This window comes from Mustela nivalis, assembly GCF_964662115.1.
Source record: "Mustela nivalis genome assembly, chromosome: 14".
Classification (NCBI taxonomy): domain Eukaryota; kingdom Metazoa; phylum Chordata; class Mammalia; order Carnivora; family Mustelidae; genus Mustela; species Mustela nivalis.
In genome coordinates, this window is record NC_139033.1 from 45,101,194 (window position 1) to 45,117,522 (window position 16,329).

General features: G+C 38.4%; 1 protein-coding gene across 4 annotated transcripts in view; it reads left to right on the plus strand.

The window, feature by feature from the left end:
- The window catches only part of SMAD2 (SMAD family member 2), an 82,465-nt gene that overhangs the window by 21,801 nt on the left and 44,335 nt on the right, over positions 1-16,329 (plus strand). For all 4 annotated transcript variants that reach the window (XM_082700174.1, XM_082700172.1, XM_082700175.1 and 1 more), the window contains exon 2: positions 529-817. In XM_082700174.1, the coding sequence (XP_082556300.1) occupies positions 582-817 (236 nt within the window). In that variant the 5' untranslated portion in view covers positions 529-581. The remainder of the gene's footprint in view (positions 1-528; positions 818-16,329) is intronic.

The window sequence follows — 16,329 nt, forward strand, 5'->3', positions numbered from 1 at the left end:
TTTTAAATTTTTGTTGTTTCCTTCACACATGATGCCTTTTCCCTTTTTACAGCTTTAGATTTTACTTTATGATACTTCGTTATGAAAATGTAAAACTTCAGGGAAAGTAGACTTAATACATTTAAAAAATACTTTTGTTAAGTGTCCTAAAATATTTGGTGAATTGAGAAAAACATTTGGTGAATTGGTTTTCACTCATCAGTGAAAATATCTTAGTTATTGACACTATTAAAAGTTAAACATGAAGTAGTATTGGTAGTAATAAATTTCACCAGTGCTGGTACAGATCTTACCTGCAAAATTGTTGTATTTGTCCACTTATAACATGGTTTTGTTTTTTAGAATTTGTTTCCACAGTTGCTTTAAAGTAGTAAAGACATTGTTATTGGAGAAGAAGATGACTTCTGAAAGTCTGCGGTGATGATCTGAATTTCTGTCTCATTTTCAGATTTGCTTTAGAGACAATGTTGAAGTTATGACTGGATTTTAAAGTTAGCCTCTGAACGATCCCTTCCGTATCTTTTCTAGGTCAGGTAGAGGAGTGTCTTCTCTCCGTGCGGATTGCGGCCTTTGGTGCGAGCATGTCGTCCATCTTGCCATTCACTCCACCAGTTGTGAAAAGGCTGCTGGGATGGAAGAAATCAGCTGGTGGATCTGGAGGAGCAGGCGGAGGAGAGCAGAATGGACAAGAAGAAAAGTGGTGTGAGAAAGCAGTTAAAAGTTTGGTGAAGAAACTAAAGAAAACAGGACGATTAGATGAGCTTGAGAAAGCCATCACCACTCAAAATTGTAATACTAAATGTGTCACCATACCAAGGTAAGTGTCGCTAGAGCAGAACTGTTATGGTCATACTGTTGAAAATTGCTTAAAGGAAGCCAAAGGAAGGTCACTGAAATTTTGTTACTGTCAAGTCACCTGTAAATAGTGATTATTAAAACATATGACCACTCTTTTTAACTTGGCGTTTCAGTTTTATTTGACCAGTTAAGACTTGTTTTACAAGTCATTTTCTTGACCAATGAAGTTTAATCGAGCAAAATAAAATACTTAGTTGTATTGTTTTATCTTCACTGCGTTCATTTACCTTCATTGCCTAAATGCTGCATTGTAGCTTATCCTCATTTCTGTGACTGAATGACATTTGAATAAAGAGTCAAGGCTTTTCCTCTCCTAGTGCAACCTGACAGTTTGTTCCTGCCTTGGTCAAAAGTCTTGTCAGTAAGAGGGTTAACAGAGGCAGCTGATACTGTGGTGAATTTTATTTATATAATTTTTGTTTTGAGTTGTAGCATTACTTCTTAGAACGGTTTAGGGGGCAGCTTCTTAGATGTCCAGGGAGTCAGAACCTGGCACAGAGATCTACCTACCTCTTGTCTTGGAAGGACCTGTTACTTAAGAGGTTGAAGTTTTATTAGTTTAAATTTAATTATTTGTGGATAAGTACCACTATCAGAAATGCTGTTTCTTTAACACTTTCTTTAAGTAGCAAGTGGCTTTTCAGTGTTTGACTACTATTGGTACATATTATAGGGGTTTGGGGAGTGGCAGCGTATAGAATTTTCTAAAATGGCTTCTGGTAGTGTTAGATGTGTGCTAGCATATAGCACATGAAACCATGCTCCTTGATTGAAAGGTTTCCAGTGAGCTTTGGGAAATCCAGTCTGGATGCTGGATTGTTGAACTAGAGCCCAGTAACACCAGCCTATCTACTCGCAAATACTAACAATAGAATGTTTCCTGCCTTATTTGGTAGGTTAATTATCCATTTCTTTGATTTTACTTGTTTTCACATATATCTTAGAGTCACTTTTTTGGTTTATGCTTTTGTTTTACAAATGCTTATGAGGGCCTGCTGAATGCAGGGCACTATTTCAGGCCCTTGGGGTATGGTATGACCAAAACAAAGATCCTCATCTTAGGCCTAAATCTACACAGTAAGCAAGTGGACAGATTGATAATTTGAGATGGCAGTCAGTGCAGAGAAGACCATGACTGAGGGATAAAAAAGCTGCTTCGGATTGGATTGTGAAACTTAAACTGATCTTTGAGAAATAGCAGCTAGCTGAAGGGAGAGTCTTCTAGGAGAGGAAGGAGCCAGTGTAAAGACACCAGGTGAGAAATAGCTTATCATGTTGGAGGATTTTAAAAGAAGCCTAGTAGAGATGAAGGAATGCAATACAAGTATAAAACTTGGAAGGAGTCAGGTAATACAGCATTGTAAGGCACAGTGGGAGTTTGAATTTTAGTCTAAATAGAAGAGAAAGCAAATAAGGCTTTTTAAACAGATTTAAAAAAATTTAAGTAGTCGTGTGTTTGTGGGTATGTGTGTGTAGCAGACTGGATAGTAGGTCTAGAAGGAGGGCGATCGGGAGGCTAGGAAAGTCATCTAACTGGGAGATGCTGGAGGGTGGACAGGCAATGGCGGCTGGGCGGACATGTGAGGTGGACAGAGCAGGATGAAGTAGGACTGAAAGGACTTGGTAATGAATTGGCCAAGAATAAGTCAAGCTACATTTGCTGATTTTTCATTGTGTAGTGCCTGGAATTTCAGTTCAGCAAACACTTTATTAAACACCCACTACGTGTGGGTGATATGCTCTTCCTCACTGGAGTTAAAGTACGGTCTTTGCTCTTGAGTTGCTTTTTAGTAAGGGAGATAAACTTCACAAAATAAAGATCATCTCATAACTAGTGTAGGTGTTAAGAAAGGTGTGTGCTCCTGTAGCTGTGTCCGGAGGAGAAGAATTCTGCCTACCCTACAGCTTGTGGCGAGTTTCCTTCTCTCCACAAGGATTGGATTGGTGCCAGAGCTGAATCTTGATGGGTGTGAAGGAGGGATTTAGTCAGGAGAGGCCGGGTTCTCCCAGAGTGGCCTTGTTCTGTTGAGAGTGACTCCAGAGGGGCACTGAGCCGGCTGGTGTCCTGGAAGGCTGTGTAGGTGGTTAAGGAACTGCAAGGTGAGCCTGAACCTGAGTGGTGATGAAGGTTGAGTCTCTGAAGAGTCTGAGCACGGCTTCTGGCTGCAGGGAGGAGAATGATTGTGAGACTGGAGAGAGTGGGCGCGGGGAGACTGGTTGGTGGGTTCTCTTCCTCCTCAGAAGAACTGTGTGTACCGGAGACCGGGCGCCGCGTCTCTGCGCCTCAAGTGCTCCACTGAGATGGCCTTGCGGGGCGGTTCTGGCCAAGCTGAGAGGGGAGCTGGGCGGGCCCTTCCTGTAGGGAGACCCAGGGACGGTAGGAAGCAGCTGATGAGGAAAATGTGTACAGGTCACAGTGGTCATCATGCTTTTCCTATTTTCCATTCTTCTACTTATAGCCGATTTTAAAGACTTTGTGTATTCTAGGGCTTTCTGATCGCTAAAACAAATTCTTTTTTGCTCTTTTACCTAACAGTGAAAGTGGAGTGGTGGTTGAGCATTACCGTGTTTTACAGTCAGAAGTTCTTTAAAGCTTAGAAACTTGGTGTGTCTAATTTAGTGGGTGGTTTTTTGGTAAGTAATGTAGATTTCTTAAGCCTGGTTGTTGTCGCTCAAGAAGTTTAGGCTTCTTTTGCTATGGTTTGGTCCCATACGTTTATAGAGTTTGCTTTGTTTTTAGTACAGAGCAGTTACTGTTGTGTTAAATTATAGGTTATTTCTTAACTACTAAATGGTCTTAAACGTTCAGTCAACTGTTTAAATATGTCGACTGTAATGGTTGGGGAATGGGGGCAGGAAAGGTCCATTATGGATAAATCCGAACTATAGTTTAGGCAAAATTATTTAATATTTGGTCCAGAATGGATTTACTGTTTGAGTTTATGTACTTAAATTTGCAAGAAAGTTGTTTATAAAAAATCTTAAGGTTTTACAAACCTAAAAATACAAAGAAGTTCATTGGATGAAAAACGTGAAACGTAAATTACCTAGTATTTAAAAATGGCAAATATTTTCTGTTAAAATACCTGTTGTATCGACTGTTAACTATTTCTTCCCCCACAACCCCCTTTCTTCTCATCTTAAAGTGGGACTAAATTTAGGGCAGAACTAGTCCTGGCTCCATGCCCCTCATATAATTACTCAGGCTTCATAGTTTTGTCTCTGAAGGGATAGAAGCTACAGTTACACACGTATGTCACTGCTTCTTCCCTGTTGTTGAATGTGGTGACACAAAGTGGTTCATTGGTAGAACTTCAACTGTCAAGCTGCAGTGAGCTGAGTAGTATAAATAAAGCTTCATGAGGCTTTTATATCTCCAACATTTTTGAGACCAGGGAATGGAACACAACTAAGTCATAAAATGAGAATGACATTGATATTTGGGTAATGAATCAATCAGAAGAAGAAAAAAGCTTTTAGTGTGTATTATCTACAATAAACCAAAATCCAAACTGCTATAGGGTTGGAGACTCTAAAGTTAAAAGCGAGGTCTAATATGGCAATTTTATAATATCCATTATATGTGAATGTGTAGGGATAATGAATTCATTTTCATAAACATAAACATGGGTGGTGCTTTGATCATGAAATCAGATTTTTGATCTTTCATCCTAAGGAAATAGTCAGGAATATGGTCAAAGGTGGCTGGTGTTCATTTCTGTTGTTTGTAATAGTGAAGAATTAGAAAAATCCCAATCCTGACCCTTAATTTTCTTAACTCTAATAATAAAGGAAACTTACCAACTCTTTTTTTTTTTTTTTAACCAGAATTGAACATGTATAGTAAAGGAAAAGTTTATACCAGTGTTACTTATAAAAATAGATAAAAAAAATTATAAACAAATAACCAGAAACTAGAGTTACTAAAAACGAAGTGATAGAACCATGACTAGGAAATTTTATTGCAGAAATGCAAGTGTAATTCAACTACAGACATCTATTAATACAAGATACTTCATAGTCCTATTTAAGAAGAACTCTGATCATCTTGATGGATCTAGAAAGAAGTTTTAAAAAAAAAAAATTTAAGATTGTTTTTATTTGAGCAAGAGAGAGAGTGCTTGCACATGGGTGGGGTCAGGGAGGGACAGAGGGAGAGAGAATCTCCAGCGGACTTTGTGCTGAGCAGGATCCTGAGATCTTGACCTGAGATGAAACCAGGAGTCCAAAGCTTAACTGACAGAGCCATCCCCATGCCCTCTAGAAGGAGATTATTATAAAATTCCATATTTATTCATGTTAAACAAATTAGAAATAGGAATTTTCTTAACTTGATAAAGCATACTTCTAAAAATGTTAACACTTAACCATGAATCGTGAATCTTTAGAGAGAATACACCAAATTGTTAATAGTAATTATTTATGGATTATCAGGAATGTCCTATAGGTTTTCTTAATATGTGTACATATATATGAAAGTGTTTTTTACTTTTATAGCTAGCACATTTAATTTCAACGTTTAAATAGGACTTTTGGGCAATACTTGAACTACTTTTCTTTCTTTCATACTTTAACTATTCTTATTTTTACTTTTTTTACCCTTTGAAGTCAATTTTTCTGTTAAAGGACAGTTATGTTTTCATTCTGTTAACATTCTTTTAGAAACATATACATTTATATCTGTATTTTCCCTCAAAAAGTATGTTCCTTAAAAACAAAAACTAGCATGTATACATGTTGAGAATTCACCCACATGTGATACGTGGCAAATGTCTCCCTTCCCGTAGTGTGCCCAGTCTCCTTGCCCACTTTCTTTCCTCAGAAGTCATTGTGTTCTGCTTCTTATGTATCCTTTCAGGATAATATGTTTCTTTTTAATGCTGTTACTGATTTTTGGTTTTGTTTTCCATCTTCTAAAGTTTTAAACATAAGAGTACTTAAAGTAAATGTGGATTGTCAACTTTTATTTCTAAGTTCATATTCTTCCCCTTTTACTTTTCTGTATAATGCAGGAAGAATTAAAGAGAAGTCTTTTTAAACTCAAGCAGTGGTATCCTTCAATTCTTCTTAAACTAGTTCCTTTTCATTTTTCAGAAGGGAGTAAGAATAATCCTCTGTCCCTCGTTCATAGATGGATATATAAAATTTACCAGTATCTGTGTGTATGTGTGTGTGTGTGTGAGTGTGAGAGAGAGAGAGAGAGAGCGCTTGTGCGCATGAAAGAAAGAATGTGAGAGAACTCTGAATTTGCAGTTTGGTCACCTGTTTTTGAGTCTGCTTCAGTCTTGGGTGAATGTGGATCCTGAGACATGTGACTGCATTTTACTATTTCTTAATCTGTGAAAAGGGGTGGTAGGTACCGCCTCAGGATTTCCTCAGTACTACTTTTGGGTCCTTTGAAATAATGTAAATTTGGTGTGTGAATTGTGAAGCACTGTAATCGAGAATGTGATTTATTTGAAATAGTCACAGATACTCCGTGTGTTCGTTCCCCTTCCAGTTTCTCTAGGAGGACTTAAATTGTAGGCATTAAATTGTATTGTCTATGCTTGGGAAGAGTTTCTGCCAGGCGACATTACATTAGGTAGAACGTGGTTTATTCAGATGTACAGCATTTATTCATAAAATCCAAACTGGAAACATTTTATAGCTGCAAATGAGAACATTGAAATCATGGTCACAGCTCCCTTCTATCAGCCTCAGGCTCCAACTTGTCATTTTCTGTGCGTTCCCTGTGTCAGTTGTGAAAGCACTTCCGGTGCGCTGTAGGGCCCCGTGAAACCAGTTTGAAAGGTGCTTTGCCAGACCCTTAACCTTTATCTGGTACCTACATTTACTGTCAGGTGTTTTGAGGACACTTCTGCTGCAGGATGCTGGGATTGAGAGCCCTTCTGTGTAGAGGACATATTCTTACATAGGACATTTTTAATCATTTACCTTATCAGCAAAGACATCCTGCTGTAGGACTTCTGTCTCTTCATAGAATTACTGAATTGAATCCAAATTCATTAATCTTTGTAAATGTGGTGTTTCACACCTGAGGCGCTAAGCATCCTCTCCACTTCTCTTGCCCCATTAATGTACTGTCTTGGCTTAAAGAATACATTCCTCAACCTAGCTAATATAATAGGCATTTAAGAAATTGCAGCCATCTTTTGTTTTGCTCGCATCTTTGGTCTGTTTCCAGTTTTATCTGGATCCATTCCAGCTTGCCCAGACCGTTTCTGTGTTACTAACCACATTCTGGGAGGATTGTAATTATTGGGGACAACATTTAACCATACTGTTTACTCCTTCTCTTTCCTGTCTTGCGGTAGAGTGTTTCTGGGCCTCTGTGGTCCCCACTAGTGATTCACAAGTAAATGTACCACCATCTAAGGGCCTGAAATAGAAAGCACCCCACATGGACCGCAGAGATGGAAAGTAATAGTAAAACACTGGGTTAGGCTACCCTGCAGTCTGGTTTTAACCCCTCCCCGGTACTTAGGCTAAAATGACTGGATACCACATGTTTCTTATCTTCTGTTCTTTTCATTCTTTTATTTTTCCTTCCTTGTTCAGTTTGGATGTTTTCTTTTGACTTAACTTTGCATTTACGGATCCTCTTTTATGCTGTGTTTAGTCTGCTGTTAAACACATTCAGTGAGTTCTTAATTTAAAATCCTGTGTTTTTCTGTTTTAGCATGCTCCTTTGATATTGTAGGTTCCAGCTCTCATTTGAAATTCTTCCTCCATTTCTGTTTTCCTGAATTTTCTTTAGTATATTTATAATAGTTATTTTAAAGTCCATCTGCCAACTCTAGTATCTGTCGGCCTGCTTCTATCATGGTCTGTTCAGTCTTTTAATGATCACATTTCTCTGCCTTTCGTGTGCTGTGTAATTTTGATGGTATGGCATATATTGTGTATGAGGGAATGACAAGTGCTGCAGATGATGCTTTCCCCCAAAAAGTGTTTGACCTTTCCTCTGTCTGGTGGATAGAGGGGCTGATCCTCTGAATCTCAGTGGGGATTGAGCAGGACTGGGGCTCAGTTGCCATTTCTTGGGCTTCAGTGTACCACTGTCTCATACCTTCTCGAATAGGGCTCCCCTGGGATTGTGAGAGGCCCCCTGGTAGGCCTTTATCACTTACTGCCCCAAACACGGTGGGAGATTCACTTCTGTCCTTTCCGTGGTTTGAATTTGGCTGTTGAGCCTCCTATGGATTGCAGCTTTACAACCTGGCAACCATCTTTGAGGAAGGAGACTCCTGTGATTGTTCAAACTTCTGTTATTTTCTTCAGTAGAGTTTCTCTTCCCAGACCAAGCCCGACCCACATCCTGTTCCTAGAATCTGCATATGAGCCCTGGAAAGGGAATGACAGGCAGTCCTCAGTTCACCGAGAATATATTCCTCATCCTCCTTGTGAGTGATTTTATTTATTTGAGGGAGAACATAAGCAGGGGGAGGGGCAGACATGGGTCTGCATCCTGGGATCCTGGGATCATGACCTGAGCCCAAGGCAGAGGCTTAACTGACTGAGTCACCCAGGTGCCCCATTCCTAGTTACAACTTTGATTCATCCTGATCTGGTTACTTCAGCAGCTATTCTGTCATTTTGCTTTTTTTTTTTTTTTTTGGTGGTGGTGGTGGGGATATCTTTTTTTCCTCTAGTTGTTGCAACAGTAACAGTAGCCTGCTATGACCTTCTTGTATCTTACCTGGAAGTAGAATTCTAACAGAAGGTTCAAATGGGAACTTACACAGTGTTTATTCAGAGACCCCCAAACCGGAGATCAGTAGATTGCAAGTAACCTGCATTCAGAACTGAGGAGCAGTGGACCGTTCAGATGCAGAACTTGCAGACGGGATTCCACAAGACAGCTACAGCTGTGATAAACCCAACCCCTACTTCTAGCCCCATTCGGGCTCTGCTCAGCAGGGAGCCTGCTTCCCTTCTTCTCTCTCTGCCTGCCAAATGCATAAATAAAATCTTAATAATTAAAAAAAAGAACTATGTAAGACTTTGGTTAACTCCCTCCTCCCACACTTTTTTTTTTTATGAACTTTGCTTTATTTGTAGGACTTTATATGCTTGTAGGAAGATATAATTTCTCCCTGACTTGGTTTACTTCCAAGTTTGCTAGGCCAGTGCAGGAGAGCAGGTGAAGGAAGGCTATGTTTGTCCTAAGGACAGCGTGAAAGTTCAGAGTTTGATTCTGAACAAAAACTTAAAATGAGAAGTAATTTAAGAAATTGAGGGAATTTTTTCCTCATTGTTTTTATGTAATGCTGTGTATAATTTGCATTAAGTTATAAAAATACATTTGTCTATGTATGTTACCTATACATTATAACTTCATGTAAAAACATTGTCAGCTTTACAGTGTTACACAAATGTGAGTTGATTTTTATTTTATAGGATGCTAATTTTTAAAATTATCAGATTAAAATTCTTTCTTTACAACCAAAAACAAGCACCACAAAAATGTATGACTTAGAAAGTTGAGTTTTTACAGAATTCTATTCTGTATTGCTCTTCTTATTTTATTTAATTTAAAAGATTGGAATGATAGATTTTTAAAAAAATATTATTTATTTATTTGAAAGAGAGAGAATGAGAGTGAGCACAAGCAGGTGGAAGAGCAGAGGGAGAGGGAGAAGCAGACTCCCTGCTGAGCAGAGAGCCCAACATGGGGCGCGATCCCAGGACCCTGGGATCATGACCTGAGCCGAAGGCAGACGCTTAACTGACTGAGCCACCCAGGCGTCCCTAGTTAGATTTTTCCATTAGGATCTTTTTTTGTCATTTAGGATACACTTTTAATTGTTAAAAACGAAATATTAAAATAAATGTAGAAAACCCATTAGCTACATTATTAAAATATTCTGAGCCTCTTTTATTATTAGGCTTTTTTTTGGCAAGTGAAAAGTTTGTTTTTGGGTGGACTTGAAATATTTTGAGCAACTATTTTTAGAATTGATTTTATTTTTTCAAAAATTTTAAGGATTTATTTATAATAGTTGAGAGTAGGAGTGAGTGAGTGTGAGGGGCTTTGGGGAGGGGCAGAAGGAGAGGGAGAATCTCAAGCAGACTTCCCGCTGATCACAGACCCAGATGCAGGGCTCAAATCACACAACCCTGAAATCATGACCTGAGCCAAAAATTAAGAGTCTGACCCTTAACTGACAGAGCCACCCAGGCAACCCTAGAATTGATATTTAAAATCAATTGTAGGGGACTTCAATGGTAGGAACTACTTTATTTGTGTGAGAGATGATTTTTAAAGGCAGTTGGAACATCTAGCAAGGTCACAAGGTAGTGTTTTCAGTATAAAATAGAGGTAAAGGTGAAGTATTTTTTCAGTTCTTACTTGGTCATTCTGCTTCTAAGAAAACTAAACCAAACCAAAGAAGAATTAAGAGTATCAGTTTTATCCTTATAGGACTCTGACCATAGGGATTCTGTTGTCTCCTCCTATTTTTCTATGGGAATGGCCGTGGTGGTTTACTTAAGAATCCCCCCCCCCCCCCCCCCCCCCCCGGGATACTTGAGTGGCTCTTGGTTAAGCAGCTGTCTTCAGATTGGGTCATGATCCCAGGGTCCTGGGGTCAGTCCCACATTGGGCTCTTTGCACAGCGGAGAGCTTGCTTCTCCCTCTGCTTGCTGCTCCCCCTGCTTCTCTCTCTCTATCTCTGACAAATGAATGAATGAATCCTTTAAAAAAAATTTTTTTTCCTGAGAAAATGAACTCATATCACAAAATCACTAATTTTTATAATTAAGCACATGCTGGTGCACCTGGATGGCTCAGTGGGTTAAGCCTCTGCCTTCGGCTCAGGTCTTGATCCCAGGGTCCTGGGATCGAGCCCCACATCGGGCTTTCTGCTCTGCAGGTAGCCTGCTTCCTCCTCTCTCTCTGCCTGCCTCTCTGCCTACTTGTGATCTCTGTCAGATAAATAAAGAAAAAATCTTAAAATAATTAAGCACATGTTATGAAGGTTTTACTTATCTGGGATATTATACCAAAGTTACTGTTTTAGTTTTGACTTACTATGTTTTTATTGTTTCTTTTTAATAAATGGGTAAGAGGCAGAATAGCGTTGGTAATTAAGAATGCAGCCTCTCCAGGCCACTTGGCGGCTGCATTTGCCTCTCTGCTTCCACTACCTCATTCGTCTGGTGGGGAGGGCAATGCCTGATTTGTGGTTTGTTGGAAGGTTAAGTGATGTAATATGTGTAAGGGCTTAGTGCTGGTACGTACATTGTAAAATGACATCTCTGAAGTGCTGACATCAAAACGTCATAAATGTGTACTTGCTTAAAAAAAAAAGCTTTAAAATAGGTGTAGTAAAACTTGGAAGAATTAATGGATCAAAATCACAAATGCACGGATTTGAAGAGTTGGGTTAGGCCCAAGAAGTCAGTTACAGCGTAGACGATCTAGATTACACTGTTATCCACTGACTTGATATTTATAGATTACTAAATCTAATATCTGTATAATACAGTCTTTTCAAGTACTCATGGTAAGAACACTAGGAAAGATTATTTGCAGGGCACAAGTCTCAATAAATTTTAAAAGATTGAAATCAACAGAGTATGTTCTCCCCCCCAAAACAGAACAAAATTAGAAATCAATACCAATAAAACATCTATTAAAAATTGAAGATTAACACAATTCTTTGACCCATGGGTTACTTCGAAGAAAGCCATGAGAGAAATTAGAATATAATTCAAACTAAGTGATAATGAAATTACAGCTTATCAGATATGTGGGATGTAGCTGAAACAGTGCTTGAAGGGAAATTTTATAGCTTTAACTGTATCAGAAAACTTACCTAAGACTTCATGTAGGAAAGTAGAAACAAAAGCCAAAGAAAATGGAAAGTAAGTGGAAGGGAAGAAGAGAGACAATAGAGATAATTATCAATGCCAAAAGCTGGTTCTTAGAAAGATCAGTAAGTTGGTACACCTCTCTTAGACTAATGGTGAGAAAGAACATGATCAAGACCATAAGCATAAATTACCTCTGTTAGAAATGAAATTGTCTGGGGCTCCTGAGTGGCTCAGATAGTTCGATGTCTGCGTTTGGCCAGATCCTGGGGTTGAGCCCCATGTCGGGCTCCCAGCTCAACGGGGAGTCTGCTTCTCCCTCTCCCTCTTCCCCCTGCTTGTGTGCGCTCTCTTTCCCTCTCTAATGAATAAATCTTAAAAAAAAAAGAAAGAAAGAAAGAAAGAAAGAAAGAAAGAAAGAAAGAAATGTAATGTCCTAGGTCCTACAGACCATTAAAAGCATCATATGCATATATTTTAAATAACTTCATGCAATATTTTAAATAACTTCATGCAATTGCTTTCTTAAAAAATATGTTATCCTAGCTGATGCTAGAAGTGGTAAATTAGGATAGCTCTTTATCAATTAAATAAACTGAATTTAGGGGTGCCTGGGTGACTCAGTTGGTTGAGTGTCTGCCTTAGGCTCTGCTCGTGATCCCAGGATCCTAGGATCAAGTCCATGTCTAGCTCCCTGCTCAGCAGAAAGTCTGCTTTTCCCTCAGCCCCCACTTCCCCCCTACTCATGCTCACTCCCTCTCAGAAGAATAAATAAAATCTTCAAAAAAAGGAAACTGAATTCATAATTAAAAGCTTTACCACAAAGAAAACTACTGGTCCAGGTAGCTTTTCTGGTAATTTCAAGCATTTGAGCAAGAAATAACATCAGTCTTACAGAAATTCAGGAAAAACGTTCTTTTATGAGGCCAACATAAACCCAATGCCCAAACCTGGCAAAGATGGCACACATAATTTAGAGATTAATATTTGTCATGAACATAGATGAAAAAATTTGCTAATAAAATAAACTCCAGCAGTATATTAAATATATACAAGGATACATCACAGGTGAGATTTATCCCAAAAATGCAAGGTTAATTTACAAATTTCAAAAATTAGTGTAATTTACTGTACTAACAAAGGAGAAAAACCATAAGATCACCTCATTTGGCCAAAAGTAATTGACAGAATTCATCCATTCATGATAAACACTGCAGCAAACTAGAAATGTAAAGAGATTTTCTCAGTCTAATAAAAGACATTTAAGAAAAATTAACAGCTAAGACAATCATAAAATAGTGTTTTTTCCTGAGATCAGTAGAGGACAAGGATGTCCACTCTTGTGTCTTCATTATTTTAGTGGAGGACCTAGCCAGTGGAATATGAAAAGTAAAAGCATAAATATCTGAAAGATTGGGTCAAAACTCTTGCTTTTTGTAGATAGCATTGTGTAAGAGACCTTTTAAAAGCCATCTACAAAACCATCTAAAGCAAATGATTAAATTTATTAGCAAGATTGCACTTTATAGGTCCAGTGTCTAAAAGTCCTTTTTTTCATAAATAGGGAAGTGATATTAAGAGAAACGTGCTGTGAATAGTATCAAACTTAGAAGTAGTGATGGGATCGGGAGGAAGACAAACAAGAGACTCAATCTCACAAAACTAACTGAGGGTTGTTGGGGGGATTAGAGGGTGGGGAGAGGATGATTGGGTTATGGATGTTGGGGAGGGTATGTGTTATGGTGAGTGCTGTGAAATGTGTAAGCCTGATGATTCACAGACCTGTACCCCTGGGGCAAGTAATACATTATATGTTAATTAAAATAATTAAATAAAAAACTATTAAAAATTTAAAATACTTTTTTTTTTTTTAAGACAAGATTTCTACACTGAAATTTCAAAACCCTGATGAGGGAAATTAAAGGTGAATGGAGAGAGAATTCTTATATAGACAGCTACGCTTTTACCAGAATGACACTCCCTCGATAATAGTTATAAACTGCACAAGATAAAAAGAAAAACAGGGAGCTAGAGAATAAACAAAAGTAGACCTCTTTTGGAGGAGATTTGACTCTTAGAAGAAACGGTGAATTTTATGTTTTTAATAAACTTCTTTATCCATGCAGAATGTGCGAGGTAGCTAAAATTTCATTCCAAAACCCACTTTTTCTGTCCTAAAAAACCACAGATTTGAGTTTGGGACAACCATAGTGGCTGAAGAATGAGGGGGAAATCCTAGCAAGGAAAGAGCTACAGAACAGAGTGCAAGTTCCAGATTCTGTTTAAGAACTTCACCAAAATCACTAGACTGACCCCTGAACCCACACATATGTTGGGTAGACTTAGTGCCACCTTGCTAAAGGTAAAAAAATGGATCAGAATTGTTCAAAGACAGAGTTAGTTTAAGTGCAAACAAATTAATTGCCGGCCAAAACAAAAACAGTAACTCTTACTGGAGAAACAAAACAGAATCTAGCATTTCTGTCACATCCCATTCACAATGTCTAGCATACAGTCCCAAATTACTCAACATGAAGAATAAAGAAAATGTGACCCTGTCTGAAAAGGAGACTGACAGAGACCAGCCCTGAGATGACCTACGTATTGGAACTCCTGTGCAATAAATTGACAGATATGTTTATGAGTTGGAACACCCAGTAATATTAAGTTAGTTTCTTATAATTTAGTCTGATCCAAATGAATCTCCTTAAAAACTTTATTTATTTTGTGAAAGGGTGCAGACTTACCCTAAAATTTACATGGAAATGCACAGGGCCTAGAATATCTAAAGCAGTCTTGAGAAGGAAAAACAAAGAGGACTTAAATTACCTGACTTCAAGACTTTCCATGAAGCCACAGTACTGTGTGGTTCTGGCATAAAAACAAACCGATAGACCGGGACTCCTGGGTGCCTCATGACCTGCCTTCGGCTCAGGTCATTATCCCAGAGTTTTGGAATCGAGTCCCACATTGGGCTCCTTGCTCAGTGGGGAGCCTGCTTCTCTCTCTGCCTCTGCCTGCCACCCTGCCTACTTGTGCGCACGCACGCGCTCGATCTCTCTCTCTCTCTCACAAATAAATAAAATATTTTTTAAAAATCAAAAAAAAAAAAAAAGAATTGCAGTCATTCAGTAAATACAAAAAGCAGAAACTATTAAAAAAAAAACCCAAAAAACAGATAAATGGGATAGAATAGATAACCCCAGAGATAAGGTTACTTAGTTTTTGACAGCGATGCCAATGTAATCCAATAGGGATAGGAAAGTCTTTTCAACATATAATGCTGAAAGAACTGGATATCCATGTAGAAGAATGAACTTTGATGCCACCTTCCACCACTCAGAAAAAATCAGTTCCAGATGGATCATAGTTCTCATCTAAAAGCCTGTATAGGAGAATATATTTGTGAGTTGGGGATAGGCAAAGGTTATTGTGGTTTTTATATAGAAAGCAATAAGAAGAATTTGGTAAGTTAGACTTCATTAATAGTAAAAGGATCTCCTTAAAAAACATTATTAAGAAATGAATAAGCAAATCACAAAATAGAAGAAAATATTTGTAAAACATTTCTGACAGAAGGATTGTATCCAGAATTTATAAAGAATTTCTGGAGGCGCCGGGGTGGCTCAGTTGGTTGAGTGGCTGCCTTTGGCTGTGGTCATGATCTCAGGGGTCCTGGGGTTGAGTCCTACATTGGACTCTGCTCAGTGGGGAGCCTGCTTCTCCCTCTGCCTGCCACTCCCCCTGCTTGTGCTCCCTCTCTCTCTGATGAATAAATAAAATCTTTTTTTTTTTTTAAGAATCTCTGGAACTCAGTAGTAAAAATCTAATTTTAAAAATGGGGAAAACATTTACATACTTCACAAAAGAAGATACACCAAGGGCCAGTAAACAAATGGAAAGTGTGCAATATTGTTAGTCATCATGAAAATGCAAATTGAAACCACGATGAAATACCACTGCACAGCCACCAGAATGGCTATAATTAAGGAAACTGACCACACCAAATGTTGGGGAGGCTGTGGAACAACCAAAAGCTTTAATATATTGAAGGAGGGAATATAAAATGGGGCTTTCCACTTGGGAGAAAAGGTCTGTTTAAAACTAAACATGCATCTACCCAATAACCTCTAAGAATTTCACTTCTAGGTATTTACCCAAGACAGAACATGTGTCCACAAAAAGGCATGCACTTATTTGAATGCTCACAGCAGCTTTATTCATCATACCCCAGATCTGGCAACAGGTCAGGTGTCCACTGGTGAAAAAATGACTAAACAAATTGTGGTCTGTTTGTGTAATGGAAAATTTAGCACCAAAAAGAATGGCCCACTGTCACATGGGTGACTCTCAGGATCATTATGCTGAGTCAAAAAAGCCAGATCCCAAGGAGAATATAGTGTATGGTTCTATTTATATGAAGTTCTAAAAGAGATTAAACATGGTGAAAAAAAAAAAAAAAAACAGATCCATGATTGCCTCTGAGGATGGGAGGAGGGCTGGCAGGAATTGACTGATAAAAGGGCATCATGGGTTTTCTGGGTGGATTTCTTGACAGGGTTGGGGGTTGACAACCACATTAATGCAATGTTATCCTAAAACAAGATGGCCCTATTAAAGTTTGCTTCATGTTATGTAGATTTTACCTTAAAA